This window comes from Somniosus microcephalus, chromosome 13 (genome assembly GCF_052327205.1).
Source record: "Somniosus microcephalus isolate GS21.2 chromosome 13, FLI_Smic_1.0, whole genome shotgun sequence".
Taxonomy (NCBI): Eukaryota; Metazoa; Chordata; class Chondrichthyes; order Squaliformes; family Somniosidae; genus Somniosus; species Somniosus microcephalus.
The window spans coordinates 8,354,689-8,382,585 of NC_140999.1; the positions used below are offsets into that span (position 1 = coordinate 8,354,689).

The 27,897-nt window shown below is 47.2% G+C and overlaps 1 protein-coding gene across 1 annotated transcript in view; it reads left to right on the forward strand.

Moving 5' to 3' along the window:
- The window catches only part of LOC147108028 (tyrosine-protein kinase JAK2-like), a 117,914-nt gene that overhangs the window by 68,570 nt on the left and 21,447 nt on the right, over nucleotides 1-27,897 (forward strand). Inside the window, exons 9-16 of the mRNA XM_086004447.1 lie at nucleotides 1,319-1,430; nucleotides 4,829-5,009; nucleotides 9,422-9,546; nucleotides 15,946-16,077; nucleotides 16,823-16,910; nucleotides 17,996-18,129; nucleotides 24,184-24,322; nucleotides 24,850-25,001. Of these exons, the coding sequence (XP_085860573.1) occupies nucleotides 1,319-1,430; nucleotides 4,829-5,009; nucleotides 9,422-9,546; nucleotides 15,946-16,077; nucleotides 16,823-16,910; nucleotides 17,996-18,129; nucleotides 24,184-24,322; nucleotides 24,850-25,001 (1,063 nt within the window). The remainder of the gene's footprint in view (nucleotides 1-1,318; nucleotides 1,431-4,828; nucleotides 5,010-9,421; nucleotides 9,547-15,945; nucleotides 16,078-16,822; nucleotides 16,911-17,995; nucleotides 18,130-24,183; nucleotides 24,323-24,849; nucleotides 25,002-27,897) is intronic.

Below are 27,897 nucleotides of genomic sequence, written 5' to 3' on the forward strand. Positions count from 1 at the left end.
TTTTGAAATCAAGGCGCTGCTTAACCGGGAGCCACTGGAGGTCAGCGAGCACAGGGGGTGATGGGTGAACGGGACTTGGTGCGAGTTAGGACACGGGCAGCCGAGTTTTGGATGACCTCAAGTTTACGTAGGGTGGAATGTGGGAGGCCGGCCAGGGGTGCGTTGGAATAGTCAAGTCTGGGGGTAACAAGGGCATGGATGAGGGTTTCAGCAGCGGATGAGCTGAGGCCGGGGCCTAACCTTTTTGTTCAAGCCTTTGGTCACCTGCCCTAATATCCTCTTGTGTGGCTTGGCTTCAAATTTTGTTTGATAAAGCCGTTGTGAAGCGCTTTGAGACATTTTACTACGCTATATAAATGTTATTGCTGTATGTGCAGAACATGACACAAGTGTAGTGAATTCTGGCACAGGAGGCCAATGTATCAGGGTGGGTTAGAACATTGATTGCCTTCCTTTGGAACCTAGATTTGAATCCAAACCAGACTAAGAATGTAGGATTGCTCTTTCTCAGAAGTCTGGTACAAAAGTCTAATTTTGACACTGAGACAACTGGGAATAGGTCCAAAGCCAGTCAGTGGAAAAGTTAGGACTGATTTTGTGACGTTCTTCCTACAAAACGGCAATGGATTTCCACATTGGATAGTGGAACCAAAAAAAGCCTTGGGATCGTTTAGGAGACAGTTGGATGCTGTGACAGGGGCACTGTAGCTTTTTCTAGATGGATAAGTTAACAACAATAACAAGAACTTGCACTTATAATGTAGTTAAACGTCCCAAGACGCTTCACAGGAGCAATTATCCAAACAAAATTTGACACCGAGCCACATAAGGAGATATTAGGGCAGGTGACCAAAAGCTTGGTCAGAGAGGTCGGTTTTAAGGAGCGTCTTAAAGGAGGAGAGAGAGGCGGAGAGGTTTAGGGAGGGAATTCCAGAGCTTAGGGCCCAGGCAGCTGAAGGCACGGCCGCCAAAGGTAGAGCGATGGAAATCGGGGATGCTCAAGAGGACAGAATGGAGGATAAGTTAAGATGGGCCGAATGGGCTTCCTCTGTCTTGCGATCCTGCGAAAAGTTTGCAAAATGCCGATCCAATTCTATAGTCTATCCCTTATAATTGTCAGTCTCGCTCAAAAAGGAGCCACAAGGGTGTCTGGACTAACAAACGGAAAGGTTCTACTTCTGGTATGGTGTCAAAGACAGCTCAAAGCAGTGCCAGAAAGCCCACGGCAGCAGCAGTTTCACCCCCACCCCCTGTGAAAGGGTCCGTGGTATTTTTAGGCTCTTGTCTTTATTTAAAGTTGTTGGCGCTTCCTCAACAGCTCCGAATTTGCTGTGTATAAGCTGAAGAAGTGTGGAAACAGGAAAGGCCTCTACATCCTGCGCTGCAGCCCTAAGGAGTTCAACAAGTACTTCCTGACCGTTTGTGTTGAAGTAAGTCGCCATCTTAAGTTGCCAATTGCATTGGGTTTGGAATTCCATTCATAGAATCATAGGGGGAGAAATTCCCTTCCTTTGCGCCACCTGTGGGGGGGGCTAGCGGGGCGCAAAGGCCTTTTCGCCCGGTCGCGGCACTGACCGCGCCTCCTGCCAAATTCCGCAGGAGGTTAGCGGCGGCGCTACCAGGTTGCGCTCCGATCTCACCTCCTTTTACGCAGCGGGTTGTTGTGACCTGAAAGGCGCTGCCTGAAAGGGCGGTAGAAGCAGATTCAATAGTAACTTTCAAAAGGGCATTGAAGAGGGAAAATATGCAGGGCTGTGGAGAAAAGGGCAAAGGGAGTGGGACTAATTGGAACGCTCCTTCAAAGAGGAAATGGATTAGGAATGGATTAGGGAAAAAAGGAGGGCTTTTGGCAGATACAAAAGGCTAAAGACGGAGGAAGCCCGAGAGGAGTACAAAAAGTGCAGGGGGATACTTAAAAAAGAAATTAGGAGATCAAGGAGGGGCCATGAAATAACACTGGCGAGCAAAATAAAGGAAAATCCTAAGATGTTTTATAAGTATATTAAGGGTAAGAGGATAACTAGGGAAAAAATAGGGCCCATTAGGGACAAAAGTGGCAATCTGTGTGTGGAGCCGGAAGATGTAGGAGGGGTTCTAAATGAATTTTTTGCATCTGTTTTCACTATGGAGAGGGACGATGTAGACATAGAAATAGGGCGGGGGGACTGTGATATGCTCGAACATATTAACATCGAGAGGGAGGAGGTATTGGCGGTTTTAGCAGGCCTAAAAATGGATAAATCCCCAGGCCCGGACGAAATGTATCCCAGGCTGCTGTGTGAGGCAAAGGAAGAGATTGCGGGGGCTCTAACACATATATTCAGGACCTCTCTGGCCACAGGGGATGTGCCAGAGGACTGGAGAACCGCTAATGTAGTACCATTATTCAAGAAGGGAAGTAGGGAAAAACCGGGGAACTACAGGCCAGTGAGCCTAACATCAGTGGTAGGAAAATTACTGGAAAAAATTCTGAGGGACAAAATTAGTCTCCACTTGGAGAGACAAGGATTAATCAGGGATAGTCAACATGGCTTTGTCAAGGGAAGATCATGTCTGACTAATTTGATTGAATTTTTTGAGGGGGTGACTAGGCGTGTGGATGAGGGTAACGCAGTGGATATGGTATACATGGATTTCAGTAAGGCCTTCGATAAAGTCCCGCACAGGAGACTGGTCAAGAAGGTAAGAGCCCATGGAATCCAGGGTGCCTTGGCGCATTGGATACAAAACTGGCTTAGTGACAGAAGGCAGAGGGTGATGGTCGAAGGTTGTTTTTGTGACTGGAAGCCTGTGGCCAGTGGGGTACCACAGGGATCGGTGCTGGGTCCCTTGCTGTTTGTGGTCTACATTAATGACTTGGATATGAATGTAAAAGGTATGATCAGTAAGTTCGCGGATGATACAAAAATTGGTAGGGTGGTAAATAGCGAGGAGGGTAGCCTCAGTCTGCAGGACGATATAGATGGGTTGGTCAGATGGGCGAAACAGTGGCAAATGGAATTTAACCCGGAAAAGTGCGAGGTGATGCACTTTGGGGGGACTAACAAGGCAAGGGAATACACAATGAATGGTAAGACCCTAGGCAAGACGGAGGGGCAGAGGGATCTGGGTGTGCAAGTACACAGATCCCTGAAGGCGGCGGAACAGGTGGATAAGGTGGTAAAAAAGGCATATGGGATACTTGCCTTCATTAGCCGAGGCATAGAATATAAGAGCAAGGAGGTTATGATGGAGCTGTATAAAACACTGGTTAGGCCACAGCTGGAATACTGTGTGCAGTTCTGGTCGCCACACTACAGGAAGGATGTGATCGCTTTGGAGAGGGTGCAGAGGAGATTCACCAGGATGTTACCAGGGCTGGAGCGCTTCAGCTATGAAGAAAGACTGGGCAGATTGGGTTTGTTTTCCTTGGAGCAGAGGAGGCTGAGGGGGGACAAAATTATGAGGGGCATAGATAGGATGGATACTGAGGAGCTTTTTCCCTTAGTAGAAGGGTCAATAACTAGGGGGCATAGATTCAAGGTAAAGGGCGGGAGGTTTAGAGGGGATTTGAGAAAGAGCTTTTTCACCCAGAGGGTGGTTGGAGTCTGGAACTCACTGCCTGAAAGGATTGTGGAGGCAGGAACCCTCACAACATTTAAGAAGCATTTGGATGAGCACTTGAAATGCCATAACATACAAGGCTACGGACCAAATGCTGGAATATGGGATTAAATTAGACAGGGCTTGATGGCCGGCACGGACACGATGGGCCGAAGGGCCTCTATCCGTGCTGTATAACTCTATGACTCTATGACTCCATGAGCTGGCACAGGCACAATGGGCCGAATGGCCTCCTTCTGTGCTGTAAGATTCTATGATTCTGGATAATTTATTATCACGGATTCTCTGATGCTATGAAGTTGTACCTCATCCTGATCATGCACGCCATTCCTTCGTTATCACTGGACCAATATCTTCTAATTCCCCATCTATCACCATCATTGGAGCACCGTCGTCACAAGGGCTATAGCAGCTCAAGGAGAAGGCTCACCACCACCTTCTCCCGGGGCAACTAGGGATGGGCAATAAGTGCCGGCCTTGCCAGTGGCTCCTACATCCCAAGAACAAATACTTTAAAAAGCAAGTTTACTTCACCTGCCTCTGTTGGGAGCCCAAGACGCCAGCGTGGCCCTAAACCCAATCTAAAAACAGCTAAATTAGCCCAGTGTGTGTTGTTTTAATTGAGTAACCTAGGCCCATGGTGCAGGGTACCACCAAGGAGAGAATTATTTTTTATTCATTCACGGGATGTGGGCATCGCTGGCAAGGTCAGCATTTATTGCCCATCCCTAGTGGCCCTCGAGAAGGTGGTGGTGAGCCGCCTTCGTGAACCACTGCAGTCCATGTGGTGAAGGTGATCCCACCGTGCTGTTAGACCCAGCGACGATGAAGGAACTGTCATACATTTCCAAGTCAGGATGGTGTGTGACTCAGAGGGGAACTTGGAGGTGGTGGTGTTCCCATGCGCCTGCTGCCCTTGTCCTTCTAGGTGGAAGAGGTCACAGGTTTGGGAGGTGCTGCCGAAGAAGCCTTGGCGAGTTGCTGCAGTGCATCTTGTAGATGGCACACACTGCAGCCACGGTGCGCTGGTGTTGGAGGGAGTGAATGTTTAAGGTGGTGGATGGGGGACTGAGGCTGAGATTGTTCTGAGGTAAGTTAAGAATTGCTGATGACATGATACCCACCTTGGGTTCTGAAAGGCTTTAGCAACCAAGGTACGTGAGGAAACGTGTGCCATTCTACTGAGATTTCCGTGCTTTTGGTAATATCCCTTCATTTGATGCAGACGGATTTTGGAAAGGATTACAAGGACTGCCTGATTATAAGGGAGAAGTACTATTCTCTGGCTGGAGTGCAACGACAGTTTGAGAGCCTGAAGGAGCTTCTGAATTACTATCACAGCACTGGCCTCATGTCAGAGGGCGTCAGCATCCAGCTCAACATCTGCTGTCCACCCAGACCTAAAGGTAAAGGGCCTCCTCCTTTAAGACGCTCTGTAAAACCTACCTCTTTGACCTGTCCTAATATCTCCTAATGTGACTCGGTGTTAAATTTTGTTTGATAATCGCTCCTGTGAAGCACCTTGGGACGTTTTACTACGTTAAAGGTGCAATATAAATACAAGCTGTTGTTGTTCATCCTCTGCTTAAGCCAGTAACTGACTCTAGATATGACCCTGTGGGCACTGATGGATCTCTGCTACCTCACCCAAGAGGCCATTCTTCATGAGTGACCCTCGGGGGCGATTTTGCCAGTGCTGGGGAGGCGGATAAAGAGGCAGGACTGCCAGGAAAATGGCAGAGTTTAGGGGTAGGTACCTGTCAATCCCCTTCAGAATCTTATATGTTTCAATGAGATCACCTCTCATTCTTATGAACTCCAGAGAGTATAGGCCCAATCTACTCAATCTCTCCTCATAGGACAACCCTCTCATCCCAGGGATCAGTCTAGTGAACCTTCGTTGCACCGCCTCTACGGCAAGTATGTCTTTCCTCAGATAAGGAGACCAAAACTGTGCACAGTACTCCAGGTGTGGTCTCACCAAAGCTCTGTACAAATGTAGCAAGACTGCTTCACCCTTGTACTCTGGAATCTATTATAAAGGATGCAATAGCTGGGCATGTAGAAACTAATAGTAAGATTGGGCAGAGTCAACATGGATTTATGAAAGAGAAGTCCTGTTTGACAAACCTATTGGAGTTCTTTGAGGATGTAACTACTGGAGTAGACAAAGGGGAACCAGTAGATGTGTATCTGGATTTTCAGAAGGCCTTCGATAAGGTCCCACATAAGAGGTTGGTGAGCAAAATTAGGGCACATGGAATTGGGGGTAATATACTAGCATGGATTGAGAATTGGTTAACAGACAGAAAACAAAGAGTAGGGATAATCAGGTCTTTTTCAGGATGGCAGGCTGTGACTAGTGGGGTACCGCAAGGATCGGTGCTTGGGCCCCAGCTATTCACAATCTATATCAATGATTTGGATGAGGGGACTAAATGTAACATTTCCAAATTTGCTGATGATACAAAGCTAGGTGGCAGTGTCAGTTGTGAAGAGGATGTGAAGAGGCTTCAAGGGGACCTCGACAGGCTCAGTGAGTAGGCGAGAACATGGCAGATGGAATATAATGTGGATAAATGTGAAGTTATCCACTTTGGTAGAAAAAACAGAAAGGCAGAGTATTTCCTAAATGATGAAAGATTGGGGAATGCAGATGCTCAAAGGGACTTGGGTGTCCTTGTACATGAGTCACTGAAAGTGAATGTGCAGGTGCAGCAAGCCATTAGGAAGGCAAATGGTATGCTGGCCTTCATTACAAGAGGATTTGAGTACAGGAGTAAAGAAGTCTTACTCCAATTATATAGGGCCTTGGTGAGACCTCCCCTGGTGTACTGTGTACAATTTTGGTCTCCTTACCTAAGGAAGGATATACTTGCCATAGAGGGAGTGCAACGAAGGTTCACGAGATTGATTCTTGGGATTGCGGGACTGTCGTATGAGAAGAGATTGAGTAAACTAGGCCTGTATCCTCTTGAATTCAGAAGAATGAGAGGGGATCTCATTGAAGCATGCAAACTTATTACAGGGCTTGATAGGGTGGATGCTGGGAGAATGTTTCCCTTGGCTGGGGAGTCTAGAACCAGGGGCCACAGCCTCAAGATAAAGGTAGGCCATTCAGGACTGAGATGAGAAGAAATTCCTTCACACAGAGGGTGGTGAATCTTTGGAATTCTCAACCCCAGAGGGCTGTGGAGGCTCAGTCATTGGGTATATTCAAAACAGAAGTTGATAGATTTCTGACTAGTAAAGGCATCAAGGGATATGGCGATAGGGCCGGTGAATGGAGTTGAGGCAGAAGATCAGCCATGATCTCATTGAATGGCGGAGCGGGCTCGAGGGGCCGAATGGCCTCCTCCTGCTCCTATTTCTTATGTTCTTATGCACTCCAACCCCCTTGCAACAAAGAGCAATATTCCATATGCCTTCCTAATTGCTTGCTCAATATTAAGGATACTGTAGAGTCCTGATCTTGATACTGGAATAGTAATCCCACAAATATAATTTTCATGAAGTTTCCTTTCATTTTTCTAACACTGTAATATCAGTGGGAGATCATTCTATAGGCAAAGCAACAATACATGAGATATCTCCATTGGTGTTCCTTATTTTGGGATTGGTGTTAGATGTTGAAAGATGAGGTCCAACTCTTAGATAGAAACATAGAAACATAGAAGATAGGAGCAGGAGTAGGCCATTCGGCCCCTCGAGCCCGCTCTGCCATTTAATGAGATCATGGCTGATCATCCAAACTCAGTACCCTGTCCCTGCCTTCTCCCCATATCCCTTGATCCCTTTAGCCTTAAGAAATATATCTAACTCCTTCTTGAATATATTTAATGAATTGGCCTCAACTGCCTTCTGTGGTAGAGAATTCCATAGGTTCACCACTCTCTGGGTGAAGAAATTCCTCCTCATCTCTGTCCTAAATGGCTTACCCCTTATCCTTAGACTGTGACCCCTGGTTCTGGACTCCCCCGCCATCGGGAACATCCTTCCTGCATCTAGTCTGTCTAGTCCTGTTAGAATTTTATAAGTTTCAATGAGATCCCCTCTCATTCTTCTAAACTCCAGCGAGTATAAGCCCAATCGACCCAATCTCTCCTCATATGTCATTCCTGCCATCCCAGGTATCAGTCTGGTGAATCTTCGCTGCACTCCCTCCATGGCAAGAACATCCTTCCTCAGATAAGGCGACCAAAACTGCACACAATACTCAAGGTGTGGTCTCACCAAGGCCCTGTACAACTGCAGCAAGACATCCTTGTTCCTGTACTCAAATCCTCTCGCTACGAAGGCCAACATACCATTTGCCTTCTTAACCAATAATACAATACAATACAAATCGCTTTATTGGCATGATAAGGTACATCTTATGTTGCCAAAGCATCAAAATACATTTATGGTTGAACACATAAACGCGGTTCCATTCACCTGCTGCACCTGCATGCTTACCTTCAGCGACTGGTGCACAAGGACACCCAGGTCTCGTTGCACTTCCCCTTCTCCCAATCTATTGCCATTCAGATAATAATCTGCCTTCCTATTTCTGCCACCAAAGTGGATAACCTCGCATTTATCCACATTATACTGCATCTGCCATACATCTGCCCAATCATCCAACCTGTCCAAATCATACTGGAGTTTCTTGGCATCCTCCTCACAGCACACACGCCCACCCAGCTTTGTGTCGTTTGCAAACTTGGAGATATTACATCTAGTTCCCTTGTCTAGATCATTAATATATATTGTGAATAGCTGGGGTCCTGGCACTGATCCCTGCGGTACCCCACTAGTCACTGCCTGCCACTCGGAAAAAGAGCCGTTTATTCCAACTCTTTGCTTCCTGTCTGCTAGCCAGGTCTCTATCCAAGTCAGTACCTTGCCCCCAATCCCATGCGCTTTAACTTTACACGCTAATCTCTTATGCGGGAACTTATCGAAAGCCTTCTGAAAGTCTAAATACACCACATCCACTGGTTCTCCCTTATCTATTCTACCAGTTACATCCTCAAAAAATTCCAGTAGATTAGTCAAGCACGATTTACCTTTTGTAAATCCATGTTGACTTTGTCCGATCCTGTCACTGTTTTCCAAGTGCTCTGCTATTAAATCTTTTATAATGGACTCTAGCATTTTCCCTACTACCGATGTCAGGCTTACCGGTCTATAATTCCCCGTTTTCTCTCTACCACCTTTTTTGAATAGTGGGGTAACATTAGCTACCCTCCAATCCATGGGAACTGTTCCAGAATCTATAGAATTTTGGAAGATGACCAGCAATGCACCTACTATTTCTAGGGCCACTTCCTTAAGTACCCTAGGATGTAGATTATCAGGCCCTGGGGATTTATCGGTCTTCAATTACGTCAATTTCCCTAACACCATTTCCCTACAAATACTGATTTCATTCAGTTCCTCCCTTTCATCAGACCCTATGTTCCTCGACATCTCTGGAAGGTTATTTGTGTCCTCCTTTGTGAAGACAGAACCAAAGTATGTATTTAATTGGTCTGCCATTTCTGTGTTCCCCATTATAAATTCCCCTGATTCTGACTGCAAGGGACCTTCGCTTGACTTCACCAATCTTTTTCTCTTCACATATCTATAGATTCCTGTTATAAATGAGGAGTTCTGGTTCAAGTAACAATGGGGTAGATTTTCATCAAGGCCTTGGTGGTAAACTGGCAGAGGGGACCTGAATGGCAATCGGGCAAATTCTATAACGGGCGAACTGTTCTACCAGGTTACCTTCCCGAGTAGCTCTTCCCTCATTGCTCCAGTCCTGATCAATGTCTTCCTTTTCTCTCCCTTCCAGAAAAGTCCAACTTGATTATCATACGCAGTAACTGCTCTTCTGACCTCCTCACGTCACCTGCAATGCAGCGAAGGAACGTTAATCAAATGATGTTCCACAAAGTAAAGAAGGAAGAGCTGATCTGGGTGAGTCAATGAAAGTGGAACGAACGAGGGAGCGTTTCGACACGAAAAAAAGCAAAATACTGCGGATGCTGGAAAAGCAGAAAATGCTGGAAATACTCAGCAGGTCAGGCAGCATCTGTGGAGAGAGAAACAGAGTTAACGTTTCAGGTCGATGACCTTTCATCAGAACTGGAAAAAAGCAGGAAATGGAACAGATTTTTAAGCAAGTGTAGGGGCTGGGAAAGGGGGGAGGGGATGAAAGAACAAAAGGGAAGGTCTGTGATAGGATAGAAGGTGGGAGAGGTTAAGAGACATGAAGAGATATTCAAGGCAAAAGGAGATGGTAATGGGGCAGGTTAAGAAACAAAGGATGGCTCTAGATGAAGTGTAAATTGCGCCGGCAGAATGAAGGACAGCTGCCTGTGGGAGAGAAGAACAGACACTAGCAAAAAATGTGGAAAAAAATATATATAGGATAGGGGCTGAGGTTATGGTCTGAAATTGTTGAACTCGATGTTGAGTCCAGAAACTGTAAAGTGCCTAATCGAAAGATGAGGTGCTGTTCCTCGAGCTTACACTGAGCTTCCATGGAACAATGTAAGAGGCCGAGGACAGAGAGGTCAGAGTGGGAGTGGAGCGGTGAATTAAAATGACAGGCGACCGGAAGCTCGGGGTCACCCTTACGGACTGAACGGAGGTGTTCCGCAAAGCGGTCACCCAATCTGCATTTGGTCTCCCCAATGTAGAGGAGACCGCATCATGAGCAGCGAATACAGTATACCAAATTGCAAGAAGTACAAGTAAATCACTGTTTCGCCTGGAAGGAGTGTTTGGGGCCCTGGACAGTGGGAAGGGTGGAGGTATAAGGGCAGGTGTTGCATCTCCTGCGCTTGCACGGGAAGGTGCCAGGCGAAGGGGAAGGGGTGTTGGGGGTGATAGAGGAGTGGACCAGAGTGTCGCGGAGGGAGAGGTCCCTTTGGAATGCTGAAAGTGGAGGTGAGGGGAAGATGTGTTTGGTGGTGGAATCACACTGGAGGTGGCAGAAATGGCGGAGGATGATCCGTTGAATGTGGAGGCTGGTAGAGTGAAAGGTGAGGACAAGGGGAACTCTATCGTGGTTCCGGGAGGGAGGGGCAGGGGTGAGGGCAGAAGTGCGGGAAATAGAATGGACACGGTCAAGGGCTGTGTCAACCACAGTAGAGGAGAATCCTCGGTTGAGGAAAAAGGAAGACATGTTGGAAGCACTGGTGTGGAAGGTGGCATCGTCAGAGCAGATGCGGCGGAGACGGAGAAACTGGAAGAATGGAATAGAGTCCTTACAGGAGGCGGGGTGGGAGGAAGTGTAGTCCAGGTAGCTGTGAGAGTCAATGGGCTTGTAGGGAATGTTTGTCAATAACCTATCCCCAGAGATGGAGACGGAGAAGTCGAGGAAGGGAAGGGAATACTTCAACATCCCTTACTGCAGCAATGTGACCTTCTCCCATTTCTGAGTGAGTGTGCCAATGAATGCCAAATTAGGAACAGTTTTGTGCTGTAGCCCTGTGCGACTCGGAGCTGGATGGAGATTGTCTAAATTCATTGCCAGTAGGACCCTTACAGCCGGCAAGCAAAGGAGTCTTTCATCTAATCAAGCAGTACTGAATGTGAACCCAGGGGTGAAAGTCTTGTATCTTGCACCACTCAGTTTCCAAGAAATACACGTTAGGTGAGAACAAACTCGTGCATTAAAAGCTGTAGATTATAAGAGGAAAAGCAAGAAAGTCTTTACAGCCAATGAAGTACTTTGTGACGTGCAGTCTCTGTTGTAATGTAGGAAACGCAGCAGCCAATTTACGCACAGCAAGCTCCCACAAACAACAATGAGATAATGACCAGATAATCTGTTTTTTAGTGATGTTGATTGAGGGATAAATATTGGCCCCAGGACACTGGGGAGAACTCTCCTGCTCTTCTTCAAATAGTGCCGTGTCCACCCGAGAGGGCAGACTGTGCCTCATCTTTAACATCTCATCCGAACGATGGTACCTCCGACAGTGCAGCACTCCCTCAGCACTGTACAGGGAGTGTCAGTCTAGATTTCTGTGCGCAGGTCTCCTAGGAATGGGGCTATGAACCCAGACCCTTCTGACTCAGAGGCGAGAGTGCGACCCACTGACACGTGGAAGGGAAGAGTGAGGAAGGCGAGAAGTTCCACAGTTTTGAGGGCCTGGGAAAGAATGAATTAGAAAGAATGAATTTGGCAACTCTTGATTTCAACACAGTGAGGGTGCGGAGAGGAGAAAGAGTTTGTAGGACATTTGCGGAGTTTAGAGTGACAAGAGGGTAACATTCAGAGGAACAGTGACTGCGGTAGTATTGATAAAACAGAGGAAGACAAGAAAATGATGAAGAGTTTTGATAGCATGAATAGGGTTAGTCTGTCTTCTCTGGTTGAGGAACCAGTGGTCATCGATTTAAAATTGTCTCTAAGAAAGTGAGGGGAGGGATTAGGAAGAAATGTCTTCACTGGAGGGTTTGTTGGAGCACGGGAAGCTTTGCCAGAGAGAGAGGTTGAGGCAGAATCCATTGCATCTTTTAAGGAAAAGTTGGATAGATATTTGATGCAGAAGAAGGTACTGGGCTACGGGGAAAGGACAGGGGCAGTGGGATTAGTATTGGCGGGCTCGAGCAAAGAGCCGGCACAGACACGATGGGCCGAATGGCCACCTTTTGTGCTGTAAGATTTTATGGCGCTAAAGGCTATGACAGAGAGAGAGAGAGATTGAAGTATAAGGATTGCATATCAGGAACAAACTATTTCAGTGCTTGTACAAGATATATAACGTGAAATAGAAATACATATTTTCCTGTTACGATAACAACAGAACCCAAGGCTGACGCAGTTCCAAGTAAGTGACACTGTGATGTGTTCTGGTTTCACCGCTGTGCAATGCAGTTAGGAAGCAAGTATAACAAACAGTTCATTGTTCTCTTTCTCTAAAAGAAACTTCAGCTGCCAAGGCCCTAATCTCTGGAATTCCCTCCCTAAACCTCTCTCCGCTTCCTTTAAGGCACCTGCTTAAAACCGACCTCTTTTGGTCACCTGTCCCAATACCTGCTTACGTGGCTCGGTGTCAATTGTTTTGGTCTGACTATGCTCCTGTGAAGCGCCTTGGGAACCAACGTTCCCGTTAAGCTGCACGGCAGCGCGGCGCTCTGGAGGCCCCGCGCCGCCGGCTCACCGGCTTTTAAATGGAAAAACCGTGCATCCTGTTAAAGGGGCCACGCACCCCAAAAATAAAAATTAGAGAGGAGATTGCTTGGGACATTGTTACTACATTAAAGGCGCTCTATAAATGCAGGTTGTTCTTGTTGTTGTAGATCTCATTGTTCAATGTGTAATGAATGTCCTTGTTATAATTGTCAACATTTTTCTGCTGGTTTCATTGCAAAAACCTCTTGCGACATTCTAACTGACTGTCCCAATTTTATGTTCAGTTACCGTCCTAAGTATGTGGACAGCGCCTCTGTTACAGATGCAATTAGGGCAGCCCGTCTCGAGATCCAGATGGTACGATTCCTCGAGTGCCTGTGTTGTTATTGGGCGTCCAGGTCCCAGTGCAGCTGGTTGCTCGAATCACTCAGGATGCCAATGTGCATCGGGGCAGCGGCCAGCGGGAGCAGAGGGGGAGCGAGGGCACGTGCTGTCTGCTCCCCTCACTTAAATACCACAAAAACTGAATTAGGCGCTTGCTGACACTCCCAGTGTCAGTGCTGAGGGAGTGCTGCACTGTCGGAGGTGCCGTCTTTCAGATGAGGCGCTAAACCGTCTGCCCTCTCAGGTGAACGTAAAAGATCTCAGGCCACTATTTCGAAGAAGAGCAGGGGAGTTCTCCCCGGTGTCCTGGGGCCAATATTTATCCCTCAACCAACATCACTAAAAAACAGATTATCTGGTCATTATCACATTGCTGTTTGTGGGAGCTTGCTGTGCGCAGATTGGCTGCCACGTTTCCTACATTACAACAGTGACTACACTTCAAAACAAGTACTTCATTGGCTGTAAAGCGCTTTGGGACGTCCTGAGGTTGTGAAAGGCGCTATAGAAATGCAAGTTCTTTTGCCCATAACCCTAACTCTGAGAAGCACTGGATACATGCACACACATAGAACCGCTTCAGATTATCTCACGCAAATAATTGGAATAGTAAAGTGAGAGTAATTCGGTTCCAAGGGTGAAATTAAACTTGTTGATATCACAAGCTCTATCTGTGGAATATGAAAGATACGGTACCAGATACCTGCTTTGACCAATGGATACCCATGTTGAGTATTACGTGGGTTATAGAATAATAGCATCATAGAAATTTACGGCACAGAAGGAGGCCATTCGGCCCGTCGTGTCTGTGCCGGCTGAAAAAGAGCTCTCCAGCCTAATCCCACTTTCCAGCTCTTGGTCCGTAGCCCTGTAGGTTACGGCACTTCAAGTGTATATCCAAGTACTTTTTAAATGTGATGAGGGTTTCTGCCTCTCCCACCCTTTCAGGCAGTGAGTTCCAGACCCCCACCACCCTCTGGGTGAAAAAAGTTCTCCTCAACTCCCCTCTAATCCTTCTACCAATTACTTTAAATCTACGCACCCTGGTTATTGACCTCACTGCTAAGGGGAATAGGCCCTTCCTATCCACTCTATCTAGGTTCTTCATAATTTTATCGATACTGTAATATTTCTACTTACAGACCATACGTATGAACTGTGAAACTGCTTTCACTTTGGGCCATTTCTTTGACTGTGTATATACTGGGCGTTGCTCGCGGCTGATCAGAGGACATGATGACCCAGGAATTCCGAGGGCTGTGATCGCAGCAGTTGCCCTGGAGTCGTGCCCACCGGTGCCCTCCAACGCTGATCCCTGCCACAGCCTGCAGGGTCATTGGGAGGGCACCTCGTTTCCATGCAGCCAACTGGGGCATTTCTTGGGGTCTGCCGGTGCCAATTTAATCCAATCAGGAATTCAGGAGAAACTTCTTCACCCAGAGAGTGGTGAGAATGTGGAACTCGCTGCCACAAGGAGCGGTTGAGGCGAATAACACGGGGAGGCTAGACAAGCACAAGAGGGAGAAAGGAATAGAAGGTTATATTGATGGGGTGAGATGAAGAGGGTGGGAGGAGGCTCAGGAGCAGGCCTTTTCTCTGAGGTGGACCTGTTGGGTTGAATGGCCTGTTTCTTGCTGTACATACTATTTATTTAATGGCCCAGAAATTCGGGTCGAGGGCTTCCCACGGGTGCAAGCCCCCGACCTGCACTTACCTTGCGCGCCGGCCGTTGAGCTGTGGGCCCCCGTGGAATTCCGATCCTGGGCCTGCTCCAACTGCCGGCGCGCAGTGCTTGTGTATCCCAGGGGCGCAGTTAGTTCGAAGCGTCCCCTGGGATCACGTGGGCCGTGGAGAGCCAATCGGAGCAGGGAATGCTCCATTCATAAGTTTGACAGGAAGACCTGTCAAAAGTTATAAATACTATGGCCCCAAAACAGCACTAAATCTTCAAATACATTTTTTTTAAATATCACATTTTTTAAATAAACTATAAATTACATTAAATAACTATTTTAAACAATAATTTAAATTTTTGAAAAAAATAATTTTATTTTCTAATGGGGCTAAAAATAAACTTACCTTGCTTTAAAGTATTTTAAAATAATAAACCTGTGGAAAAAATGTTTTAATTTTAATTAATTCACCACTTACCTTGTAAAAAGCAGGCCTTACGACTGCTTTTTACATGTCTAACTTCTGCAGACTTACCCTCCCGGGAAAACCTGTAAAAAAAAACGATGTTCGATGCGTACGCGCCGCCTCTCCTGCGCACGCGTTCGACCTCTGAACCTCTTCGTTCAGGGGAACGGAAGTGCCGGTTTCCCGCGCATGCGCAGTGCATGCAGGAAACCTGCACTTCCATTGAGCTTACGGGTGAGTACCCCATGCGTACTCACCCGTGGAGACCCGAATTTCTGGGCCAATATTTCCAATACAAGTTCCAGAGTAGTTGGACCTGCAGCACCTCCACTGGTGGCAGGGTGTAATTACAGTGTGACAATTTCCATTACAAAGGTGGACATGGGGATTTATAATGGAGCAAGGTAACGTATCTAGGTTTGGAAAGAAGAAAGGAAAATTAAATAGCAGAAACTTGGGGCTGTGGGGCTAAGTTCACAGCAGAGAAAAGGGCTGAATGGCCTGCTGCTGTGGCAGAGTGTTTGTGTTTCTAACCTGTGATCGGTGTCGCTCAGCACCCATATAAATAACACTGCCTGGAAGGTCCCACTGCCACGTGAGGGGGTGTAACCGGGCGCACAGTGAACTGCAAGCTAGTCCAGTGCCCAAGATGAAGATGGAAGCCATATTGAACTAATGTTCAGACCTTGCTTCATTCACAACAGGGCGAAAGCCTGGGTCAAGGCTCCTTTACGAAGATCTTCAAAGGAACGAGAGAGGGAAACGCGGATTGTGATTTTTACCAGATGGACGTTTTACTGAAAGTCCTGGATCACACACACAGGAACTACTCTGAGGTAATTCCATCGACGTTTCATTCTGGTCTACAGGGACTCTCATCAGCAGAGTATAGAAGATTAAGGGGTGATCGAATTGAGGTGTTCGGATTCGATAGGGAAGTTAGAGAGATACTATTTCCTCTGGCAGTGGAAGGGGGGGGGGGAGTCCAGGACAAAGGGGGCATAACCTTAAAATTAGAGCTAGGCCGTTCAGGGTGATGTCAGGAAGCACAAAGGGGAGTGGAAATCTGGAACTCTCTCCCCCAAAAGCTGTTGAAGCTGGGGGGGGTCAATTGAAAATTTGAAAACTGAGATTGATAGATTTTTGTTAGGCAAGGGTATTAAGGGTCACGGAACCAATAGAGTTAAAATACAGATCAGCCATGATCTCACTGAATGGCGGAACAGGCTGGAGGGGCCGAATGGCAGTGAATTCACAAAGCAGTGAATCGTCGGCACTTCAGAGGTAGACCTGAGGAAAACAGGTATCGAAGGAGGAAGAGAGATTAGATTGGTGACTGAAAAACTGGTCAAAGGTGGGCTTTGAGAAGTAAAAGAGCAGAGAGAGGTGGGGAGCCACCGATGTTTAGGGAAGGACTTCCAGAGATTGGAGGAGAGGGGTGGGGGAGGGTGGGGGAGCCAGAGACAGAACATTGGGGAGAGGTTATGTGGCTAGGGGAGACTGGAGAGATCTATCTCTGTGATTATAATCAGTGTTGAGTTACATCCATTGTTCAAACCTGAACTCTTTTTACCTTTACAGTCATTCTTTGAGGCAGCGAGTGTAATGAGTCAAGTTTCCCATAAGCATCTCATCCTGGTTTATGGAATCTGTGCAGTCAGCAAAGAAAGTGAGTCTTGGAATTTTCATGGTGCCTGACTGAATTTTCTGTTTTCATTTGTTTCCAGTGACAAATCGTTTAAATTATTTTAAAATGTGAATCAGTAAAAAGCCCTCATTGTAACATACTCCCTGCACCTCACGGACTGCAGCGGCTCAAGAAGGCAGCTCACCGCCACCTTCTCGAGGGCAAATTAGGGCTGGGCAATAAATGTTGGCCTTGCCAGCGATGCCCACATCCTGTGAATGAATAAATATTTTCTTTTTTAACTTCCTAAGCCTCTCTGCCTGCAGGGACACTCTTATAAATGCAGCCCAAGTAAGCTTTCACCTTTTGTTTTAGGTCTTTTATGGGTTTTTAAAAAATGATCAAGAATGGTTCCAGGGATGAGGGACTTCAGTTACGTGGATAGACTGGAGAAGCTGGGGTTGTTCTCCTGCGAGCAGAGAAGGTTGAGAGGAGATTTGATTAGAGGTGTTCAAAATCATGAGGGGTCTGGACAGTGTAGATGGAGAGAAACTGTTCCCGTTGGCGGGAGGGTCGAGAACCAGAGGACACGGATTTAAGGTGATTGGCAGAAGAACCAAAGGCGACATGAGGAAAAGCTTTTTTACGCAGCGAGTGGTCAGGATCTGGAATGCGCTGCCTGAAAGGGTGGTGGAGGCAGACTCAATCGTGGCTTTCAAAAGGGGCCTGAAGGAAAAAAATTTGCAGGGCTACAGGAAAAGGGCGGGGAGTGGGACTAGCTGAAGTGCTCTTGCAGAGAGCCGGCACGGGCTCGACGGGCCGAATGGCCTCCTTCTGTGCTGTAATCTTTCTTTCTTATGTGGCTTGGTGTCAAATGTTGTTTGATAATGCTCCTGCGAAGTGCCTTGGGACGTTTTAATATGTTAAAGGTGCTATATAAATACAAGTTGGTGTTATACGGAGGAAATTAGTGTGGAAGACGGTGGTAGGATGGGCAGCACATTGAGTTATAAAAGCCTTAAAAACAGCCATTTTGCACTTCCATTCAAACATCAAGCGTACTTCAGGCGTTCCACTCGGTAGCTATAAGGCGCCTGTGCCTTTAAATCGCTCCCTCTGCTTTACAGACATCATGGTGCAGGAGTACGTGAAATACGGAGCCCTGGACATGTACCTGAAAAAGAATAAAAACAAAAGCTGTGTCAATGTTAGCTGGAAACTGGAGGTTGCGAAACAGCTTGCCTACGCCATGAATTTCCTGGTAAGTGTTGCAACATGTACCAAGGGCAGCTGCCCTATAACTCACCGCCGGCTCCACTCCTCACAGCTGTTTCCAAACCACCGTGAGCTATCTTGGTGCGCGTTGGGCCTCGAGTTAGCGCGCTGTTCTTTCATCTCTGAAACTGGGTTCAATTCCATTGTCGACTGAGGGGGTGAAAAATCTCCTCTCCCCGATGGCTGTAAGGATTCGAAAAGGAGCATCTCAGGTGGAAGAGATGAGTATCAAGGCCATTTGCAGCCGGATAAGAAGTTTTTCTCTCTCTAATGATGGTTGGAGCGAGAGTGCTGATGATTCGGTTGGTCTGAGAGCTGGATGGCAGAAGGAAAGTCACAAGAAGCAGCGCACTGACCAGCTCTGCTATGGAGTGGCAGGACATAGGTCATCCCTTGGAGTGACAGGGCATAGGTCATCCCATGGGGTGACAGGACATAGGTCATCCCATCAGGTGACAGGGCATAGGTCATCCCATGGAGTGACAGGGCATAGGTCATCTCATGGAGTGACAGGGCATAGGTCATCCCTTGGAGTGACAGGGCAAAGGTCATCCCTTGGAGTGACAGGGCATAGGTCATCCCTTGGAGTAACAGGGCATAGGTCATCCCATGGGGTGACAGGGCATAGGTCATCCCATGGAGTGACAGGGCATAGGTCATCCCTTGGAGTGACAGGGCATAGGTCATCCCATGGAGTGACAGGGCATAGGTCATCTCATGGAGTGACAGGGCATAGGTCATCCCTTGGAGTGACAGGGCATAGGTCACCCCTTGGAGTGACAGGGCATAGGTCATCCCTTGGAGTGACAGGGCATAGGTCATCCCATGGGGTGACAGGGCATAGGTCATCCCTTGGAGTGACAGGGCATAGGTCATCCCTTGGAGTAACAGGGCATAGGTCATCCCATGGGGTGACAGGGCATAGGTCATCCCATGGAGTGACAGGGCATAGGTCATCCCTTGGCGTGACAAGGCATAGGTCATCCCATGGAGTGACAGGGCATAGGTCATCCCCTGGAGTGACAGGGCATAGGTCATCCTATGGAGTGACAGGGCATAGGTCATCTCATGGAGTGGCAGGGCATAGGTCATCCCATGGAGTGACAGGGCATAGGTCATCTAATGGAGTGAAAGGGCATAGGTCATCCCATGGGGTGACAGGGCATAGGTCATCCCTTGGAGTGACAGGGCATAGGTCATCCCTTGGAGTGACAGGGCATAGGTCATCCCATGGGGTGACAGGACATAGGTCATCCCATCAGGTGACAGGGCATAGGTCATCCCATGGAGTGACAGGGCATAGGTCATCTCATGGAGTGACAGGGCATAGGTCATCCCTTGGAGTGACAGGGCATAGGTCATCCCTTGGCGTGACAAGGCATAGGTCATCCCATGGAGTGACAGGGCATAGGTCATCCCCTGGAGTGACAGGGCATAGGTCATCCTATGGAGTGACAGGGCATAGGTCATCTCATGGAGTGGCAGGGCATAGGTCATCCCATGGAGTGACAGGGCATAGGTCATCTCATGGAGTGAAAGGGCATAGGTCATCCCATGGGGTGACAGGGCATAGGTCATCTCATGGAGTGATAGGGCATAGGTCATCCCATGGAATGACAGGGCATAGGTCATCCTAAGGAGTGACAGAGCATAGGTCGTCCCATGGGGGTGACAGGGCATAGGTTATCTCGTGGAGTGACAGGGCATAAGTCGTCCCATGGAGTGACAGGGCATAGGTCATCCTGTGGAGTGGCAGGGCATAGGTCATCCCATGGAGTGACAGGGCATAGGTCGTCCCATGGGGTGACAGGCCATAGGTCATCCTGTGGAGTGACAGGGCATAGGTCATCCTAAGTGAAGGGACAAGAAGATTTACAGTGCGGGACACCACTGGAGTTGGAAAGAGGAAAGAGATGAGATAAATAAGGCTGCAATTGCACTGCAGCCTTAGTATCATGACCTGGAAGAGGGGGGTTTCATTCTGCTATGACCCAGACTCCAAGTTTACAAAGTGAATCGGCTTTGCACCAATGTCAAGTTTGTCGTTGTACAACTGTAGTCAGGGACTTTCCAGAGGAGGGCATCTCACTCGCCTCCCTCTAGCATAATGCACCCTATGGAGCCTAGGTGTCAGCATTGGCTCAGGGATAGCACTCCTAGCTCAGAAGGTCATGGGTTCAAGTCCCACTCTAGAGACTTGAGCACAAAATCTAAGCTATGTCTCCAGTACTGAGGGAGTGCTGCACTGTCGGAGGGGCAGTACTGAGGGAGTGCTGCACTGTCGGAGGGGCAGTACCGAGGGAGTGCTGCACTGTCGGAGGGGCAGTACTGAGGGAGTGCTGCACTGTCGGAGGGGCAGTACTGAGGGAGCGCTGCACTGTTGGAGGGGCAGTACCGAGGGAGCGCTGCACTGTCGGAGGGGCAGTACCGAGGGAGTGCTGCACTGTCAGAGGGGCAGTACTGAGGGAGCGCTGCACTGTCGGAGGGGCAGTACCGAGGGAGTGCTGCACTGTCGGAGGTGCAGTACCGAGGGAGTGCTGAACTGTCGGAGGGGCAGTACTGAGGGAGCGCTGCACTGTCAGAGGGGAGTACTGAGGGAGCGCTGCACTGTCGGAGGGGCAGTACCGAGGGAGTGCTGCACTGTCGGAGGTGCAGTACCGAGGGAGTGCTGCACTGTCGGAGGGGCAGTACCGAGGGAGTGCTGCACTGTCGGAGGGGCAGTACTGAGGGAGCGCTGCACTGTCAGAGGGGAGTACTGAGGGAGTGCTGCACTGTCGGAGGGGCAGTACCGAGGGAATGCTGCACTGTCGGAGGGGCAGTACTGAGGGAGTGCTGCACTGTCAGAGGTGCCACCTTTTGGATGAAATGTTAAACCGAAGCCCCGCCTGCTCTCGTGTAAAAGATCCCACGGCACTAAGAAAATCGAAGAAGAGCCGGGGAGTTCTCCCCACTGTTCTGACCAACGTTCCCTCTAAGCTGTGCAGTAATGGGGGGGGGGGGGGGGGGGGAGGTCCCATGCGGGCCGCTCACCAGTATTGCCATTGTAAATACCGCGCATGCGTGGAAATTTAAAGTTACCGCACACTAAAAGGAACAGGCCGCGCAGAACAAAGTCTAGCTTACGGGGAACATTGGTCCTGGGGCCAATATTTATCCCTCAACGAACATCACTAAAACGGATAATCTGGTCATTATCTCAGCGCTTGCTGTGCGCAAATTAGCTGCCGTGTTTCTCTACTTTACAACAGTGACTACAGTTCAAAAGTACTTCATTGGACATTGTGAAAGGCACTATATAAATGCAAGTTCTTTCTTTATGGCGCAGCGGTGAGCTGACCGCAAGTTTGTAGATTGTAGAGGAAAGGGGTGACAAGGTTTTGCAGTGCTAGGGAAGCGTGAGTTAGAATGCAGGGAGAAGGAAGGGTGCGTTATTGAGGTGAGACGACTGCTCCTGAGGAAGAGAAGGAAATGCAGACCAGAATAATCAACAGCTGCTAGCCTCATGCGCCCTCTACCCGTAGATTAGAGAATTACATTGAGAGGTTCCTGGGCACAAGTTGCCCGTCCGCCTTCTCACTCAGGAGTATCTTAAATACAAAATTACACCAAAGCATAAACTAAATAATAAAGTAAAAGAATGCCAGGCAGCTGTCACTGATGTCTTTGGAAGCTCTAAGTAGAATTTACATTATTTTAGAACATAAATGTTCTCCTTAGAGCAGAGAAGGCTATGAGGAGTTGTGATAGAGGTGTTTCATAGGAACAGGAGAAACATAGAAACAGAAGATAGGAGCAGGAGTAGGCCATTCGGCCCCTCGAGCCTGCTCCGCCATTCAATGCGATCATGGCTGATCATCCAAACTCAGTACCCTGTCCCTGCTTTCTCCCCATATCCCTTGATCCCTTTAGCCTTAAGAAATATATCCAACTCCTTCTTGAATATATTTAATGAATTGGCCTCTACTGCCTTCTGTGGTAGAGAATTCCACAGGTTCACCACTCTCTGGGTGAAGAAATTCCTCCTCATCTCAGTCCTAAATGGCCTACCCCTTATCCTTAGACTGTGACCCCTGGTTCTGGACTCCCCGACCATCGGGAACATCCTTCCTGCATCTAGTCTGTCCAGTCCTGTCAGAATTTTATAAGTTTCAATGAGATCCCCTCTCATTCTTCTAAGCTCCAGCGAGTATAAGCCCAATTGACCCAATCTCTCCTCATATGTCATTCCTGCCATCCCAGGTATCAGTCTGGTGAATCTTCGCTGAACTCCCTCCATGGCAAGAACATCCTTCCTCAGATAAGGCGACCAAAACTGCACACAATGCTCAAGGTGTGGTCTCACCAAGGCCCTGTACAACTGCAGCAAGACATCCTTGTTCCTGTACTCAAACCCTCTCGCTACGAAGGCCAACATACCATTTGCTTTCTTAACCGCCTGCTGCACCTGCATGCTTACCTTCAGCGACTGGTGCACAAGGACACCCAGGTCTCATTGCACTTCCCCTTCTCCCAATCTATTGCCATTCAGATAATAATCTGCCTTCCTGTTTTTGACACCAAAGTGGATAACCTCGCATTTATCCACGTTATATTGCATCTGCCATGCTTCTGCCCAATCACCCAACCTGTCCAAATCATCCTGGAGTTTCTCAGCATCCTCCTCACAGCACACACGCCCACCCAGCTTTGTGTTGTCTGCAAATTTGGAGATATTACATCTAGTTCCCTTTTCTAGATCATTAATATATATTGTGAATAGCTGGGGTCCAAGTACTGATCCCTGCGGTACCCCACTAGTCACTGCCTGCCACTCAGAAAAAGACCTGTTTATTCCAACTCTTTGCTTCCTGTCTGTCAACCAGTTCTCTATCCAAGTCAGTACCTTGCCCCCAATCCCATGTGCCTTAACTTTACACGCTAATCTCTTATGCGGGACCTTATCAAAAGCCTTTTGAAAATCATGAAGGGTTTAGATAAAGTAAATAAAGAGAAACTGTTTCCAATGGCTGAGGGGTCGAGAACCAGAGGGCACAGATTTAAGGTGATTGGCAAAAGAACCAGAGGCGACATGAGGAAAAACTTTTTTACGCAGCGGGTGGTGAGGATTTGGAACGCGCTGCCTGATAGGGCGGCGGAAACAGATTCAATAGGAGCCTTCAAAAGGGAATTGGATAAATACTTGAAGGAGAAAAAATTGCAGGGATATGGGGAAAGAGCAAGGGGAGTATTCCAAAAATTACAGCCAGGCCTTGCAGCAGTGAATTTAGGAAACTCTTCTACACACAAAGGGTGGTGGAAGTTTGGAACTTTCTTCCGCAAACAGCAGCTGATCCTCGATCAATTGTTTATTTTAAATCGGAGATTGATAGATTTTTGTTAACCAAAGATATTAAGGGATATGGGGCAAAGACGGGTATATGGAGTTAGGTCACAGATCAGCCATGATCTCATTGAATGGCAGAACAGGCTCGAGGGGCTGAATGGCCTCCTCCTGTTCCTATCTTTCTATCTTCCTACGAGTGGGACCAACTGAATTGCTCTTTGAAAGAGCTGGCACAGACTCGATGGGCCAATTGGCCTCCTTCTGTGATTCTAAATTGATCCACTTTCAAGACATAGCTTAACTATTACAAGGAAGCTATTTAATATCACACGGTAAATTTGGATTCTTGGGCCTAAACCCTACTGTCTTTCCTAACAGCAACAAACTACTTGTTGAAGCAGTCCAGGCCATAATCACCCTTCTTTGGTACCCTTTTCCTGCCATTGAGCACCGCGCCGCGTGGAGAAATACGTACTGGCGGATGTCCTATACTGTCCCTTCACCTGTGCTCTCTCCTCCTGTGGCCCTAGAGTATCTGAAAGTACTGCCCAGGTTCTTTACTCTGCCTTGTAACCCTTAAAGGGCTCCCCTCTGAAACCCCCCTCTCTGAGGGTGAAGAACCCCCAGATTCTCAAGATTACCCTTCACCAGCCCAACAATGTCCAGCTCCTACCCCTTGCTGAAGACTCCCTTAACGTGAGGCTTTCTCCTTTAAAGGAGGACAAGCATATTGTCCATGGCAACATCTGTGCAAAGAATGTCCTGCTGACGCGGGAAGGAGACGCAATGACAGGGAATCCTCCGTTTATCAAGCTGAGCGACCCGGGAGTCAGCATCATGATGCTGCCGATTGAAGGTAAGAGGGCAGGGGGAGATTGACATGAAATTTACATCAGTGAACAGGTCGGTTTCGGGTGAGGGAGAGGGATTGTCCATCAAGATTCAGAATGCTGGGGGAAAGAATAATGTTAACACTTTTTTTCACCCAGTCAATATGACAGGTGTGTGACGATACCCACTTAGAAGAAACATCAAGCCTGGGATGTGGGCGCCGCGGGCAAGGCCAGCGTCTATTGGCCATCCCCTAATTGCTCTTGAGAAGGTGGTGGTGAGCCGCCTTCTTGAACCGCTGCAGTCCGTGTGGTGAAGGTGCTCCCACAGTGCTGTTAGGGAGGGAGTTCCAGGAATTTGGCCCAGCGACAATGAAGGAATGGCCGAGATATGTCCAAGCCGGGATGGTGTGTGACTCGGAGGGGAGCTTGGAGGTGGTGGTGTTCCCACGCTCCTGCTGCCTTTGTCCTCCTAGCTGGTGGAGGTCATGGGTTTGGAAATATATTAATAACTAATTATTAGGCTGACATATAACTGTGTTTATTTCTGCAGTGCGAATTGACCGGATTCCCTGGGTGGCTCCCGAGTGCATTGATGAACCTCAACATCTGGCTCTGGAATCGGACAAGTGGAGTTTTGGGACAACGCTGTGGGAGATATTCAGCAGCGGAGATCTTCCTCTCAGCAGCATGGAGCCCACACGGGTATGGAGCCGTCCGCTACTAGCTTCTCAACATTTTAATAGATTCTTGTTCTGGAATTTTTCAACAGCGAAGAACTGCAAGATGCAACACTGGGATATGCAACAATAGAAATTGGTCCTACAGACTTTTAAATACCAGAAACCCCGACAATCCAGGCTAGTCATATTTGGAGAATATCAGCCCCTGTGTATATTATAGGGAATAGCAGCCCCTGTGTATATTATAGAGAATAGCAGCCCCTGTGTATATTATAGAGAATAGCAGCCCCTGTGTATATTATAGGGAATAGCAGCCCCTGTGTATATTATAGGGAATAGCAGCCCCTGTGTATATTATAGAGAATAGCAGCCCCTGTGTATATTATAGAGAATAGCAGCCCCTGTGTATATTATAGAGAATAGCAGCCCCTGTGTATATTATAGAGAATAGCAGCCCCTGTGTATATTATAGGGAATAGCAGCCCCCGTGTATATTATAGAGAATAGCAGCCCCTGTGTATATTATAGAGAATAGCAGCCCCAGTGTATATTATAGAGAATAGCAGCCCCAGTGTATATTATAGAGAATAGCAGCCCCTGTGTATATTATAGAGAATAGCAGCCCTGGTGCATATTATAGAGAATAGCAGCCCCTGTGTATATTATAGAGAATAGCAGCCCCTGTGTATATTATAGAGAATAGCAGCCCCTGTGTATATTATAGAGAATAGCAGCCCCTGTGTATATTATAGGGAATAGCAGCCCCCGTGTATATTATAGAGAATAGCAGCCCCTGTGTATATTATAGAGAATAGCAGCCCCAGTGTATATTATAGAGAATAGCAGCCCCTGTGTATATTATAGGGAATAGCAGCCCCCGTGTATATTATAGAGAATAGCAGCCCCTGTGTATATTATAGAGAATAGCAGCCCCAGTGTATATTATAGAGAATAGCAGCCCCTGTGTATATTATAGAGAATAGCAGCCCCTGTGTATATTATAGGGAATAGCAGCCCCCGTGTATATTATAGAGAATAGCAGCCCCTGTGTATATTATAGAGAATAGCAGCCCCAGTGTATATTATAGAGAATAGCAGCCCCTGTGTATATTATAGGGAATAGCAGCCCCCGTGTATATTATAGAGAATAGCAGCCCCTGTGTATATTATAGAGAATAGCAGCCCCAGTGTATATTATAGAGAATAGCAGCCCCTGTGTATATTATAGAGAATAGCAGCCCTGGTGTATATTATAGAGAATAGCAGCCCCTGTGTATATTATAGGGAATAGCAGCCCCTGTGTATATTATAGGGAATAGCAGCCCCTGTGTATATTATAGAGAATAGCAGCCCCTGTGTATATTATAGAGAATAGCAGCCCCCGTGTATATTATAGAGAATAGCAGCCCCTGTGTATATTACAGAGAATAGCAGCCCCTGTGTATATTATACTGAAAAGCAGCCCCTGTGTATATTATAGAGAATAGCAACCCCTGTGTATATTATAGAGAATAGCAGCCCCTGTGTATATTATAGGGAATAGCAGCCCCTGTGTATATTATAGGGAATAGCAGCCCCTGTGTATATTATAGGGAATAGCAGCTCCCGTGTATATTATAGAGAATAGCAGCCCCTGTGTATATTATAGAGAATAGCAGCCCCTGTGTATATTATAGAGAACAGCAGCTCCTGTGTATATTATAGGGAATAGCAGCCCCGGTGTATATTATAGAGAATAGCAGCCCGTGTATATTATAGAGAATAGCAGCCCCTGTGTATGTTATAGAGAATAGCAGCCCCTGTGTATATTATAGGGAATAGCAGCCCCTGTGTATATTATAGAGAATAGCAGCTCCTGTGTATATTATAGAGAATAGCAGCCCCTGTGTATGTTATAGAGAATAGCAGCCCCTGTGTATATTATAGGGAATAGCAGCCCCTGTGTATATTATAGAGAATAGCAGCTCCTGTGTATATTATAGAGAACAGCAGCTCCTGTGTATATTATAGAGAATAGCAGCTCCTGTGTATATTATAGAGAATAGCAGCCCCTGTGTATATTATAGAGAATAGCAGCCCCTGTGTATATTATAGAGAATAGCAGCCCCTGTGTATATTATAGATAATAACAGCCCCTGTGTATATTATAGGGAATAGCAGCCCCTGTGTATTTTATAGAGAATAGCAGCCCCTGTGTATATTATAGAGAATAGCAGCTCCTGTGTATATTATAGAGAATAGCAGCCCCTGTGTATATTATAGGGAATAGCAGCCCCTGTGTATATTATAGAGAATAGCAGCCCCTGTGTATATTATAGGGAATAGCAGCCCCTGTGTATATTATAGGGAATAGCAGCTCCTGTGTATATTATAGAGAATAACAGCCCCTGTGTATATTATAGCAAATAGCAGCCCTGTGTATATTATAGAGAATAGCAGCCCCTGTGTATATTATAGGGAATAGCAGCCCCTGTGTATATTATAGAGAATAGCAGCCCTGTGTATATTATAGGGAATAGCAGCCCCTGTGTATATTATAGAGAATAGCAGCCCCTGTGTATATTATAGAGAATAGCAGCCCCTGTGTATATTATAGGGAATAGCAGCCCCTGTGTATATTATAGAGAATAGCAGCCCCTGTGTATATTATAGAGAATAGCAGCTCCTGTGTATATTATAGGGAATAGCAGCCCCTGTGTATATTATAGAGAATAGCAGCCCCTGTGTATATTATAGAGAATAGCAGCTCCTGTGTATATTATAGGGAATAGCAGCTCCTGTGTATATTATAGAGAATAGCAGCCCCTGTGTATATTATAAATAATAATAGCCCCTGTGTATATTGTAAGGAATAGCAGCCCCTGTGTATATTATAGATAATAACAGCCCCTGTGTGTATTATAGAGAATAGCAGCTCC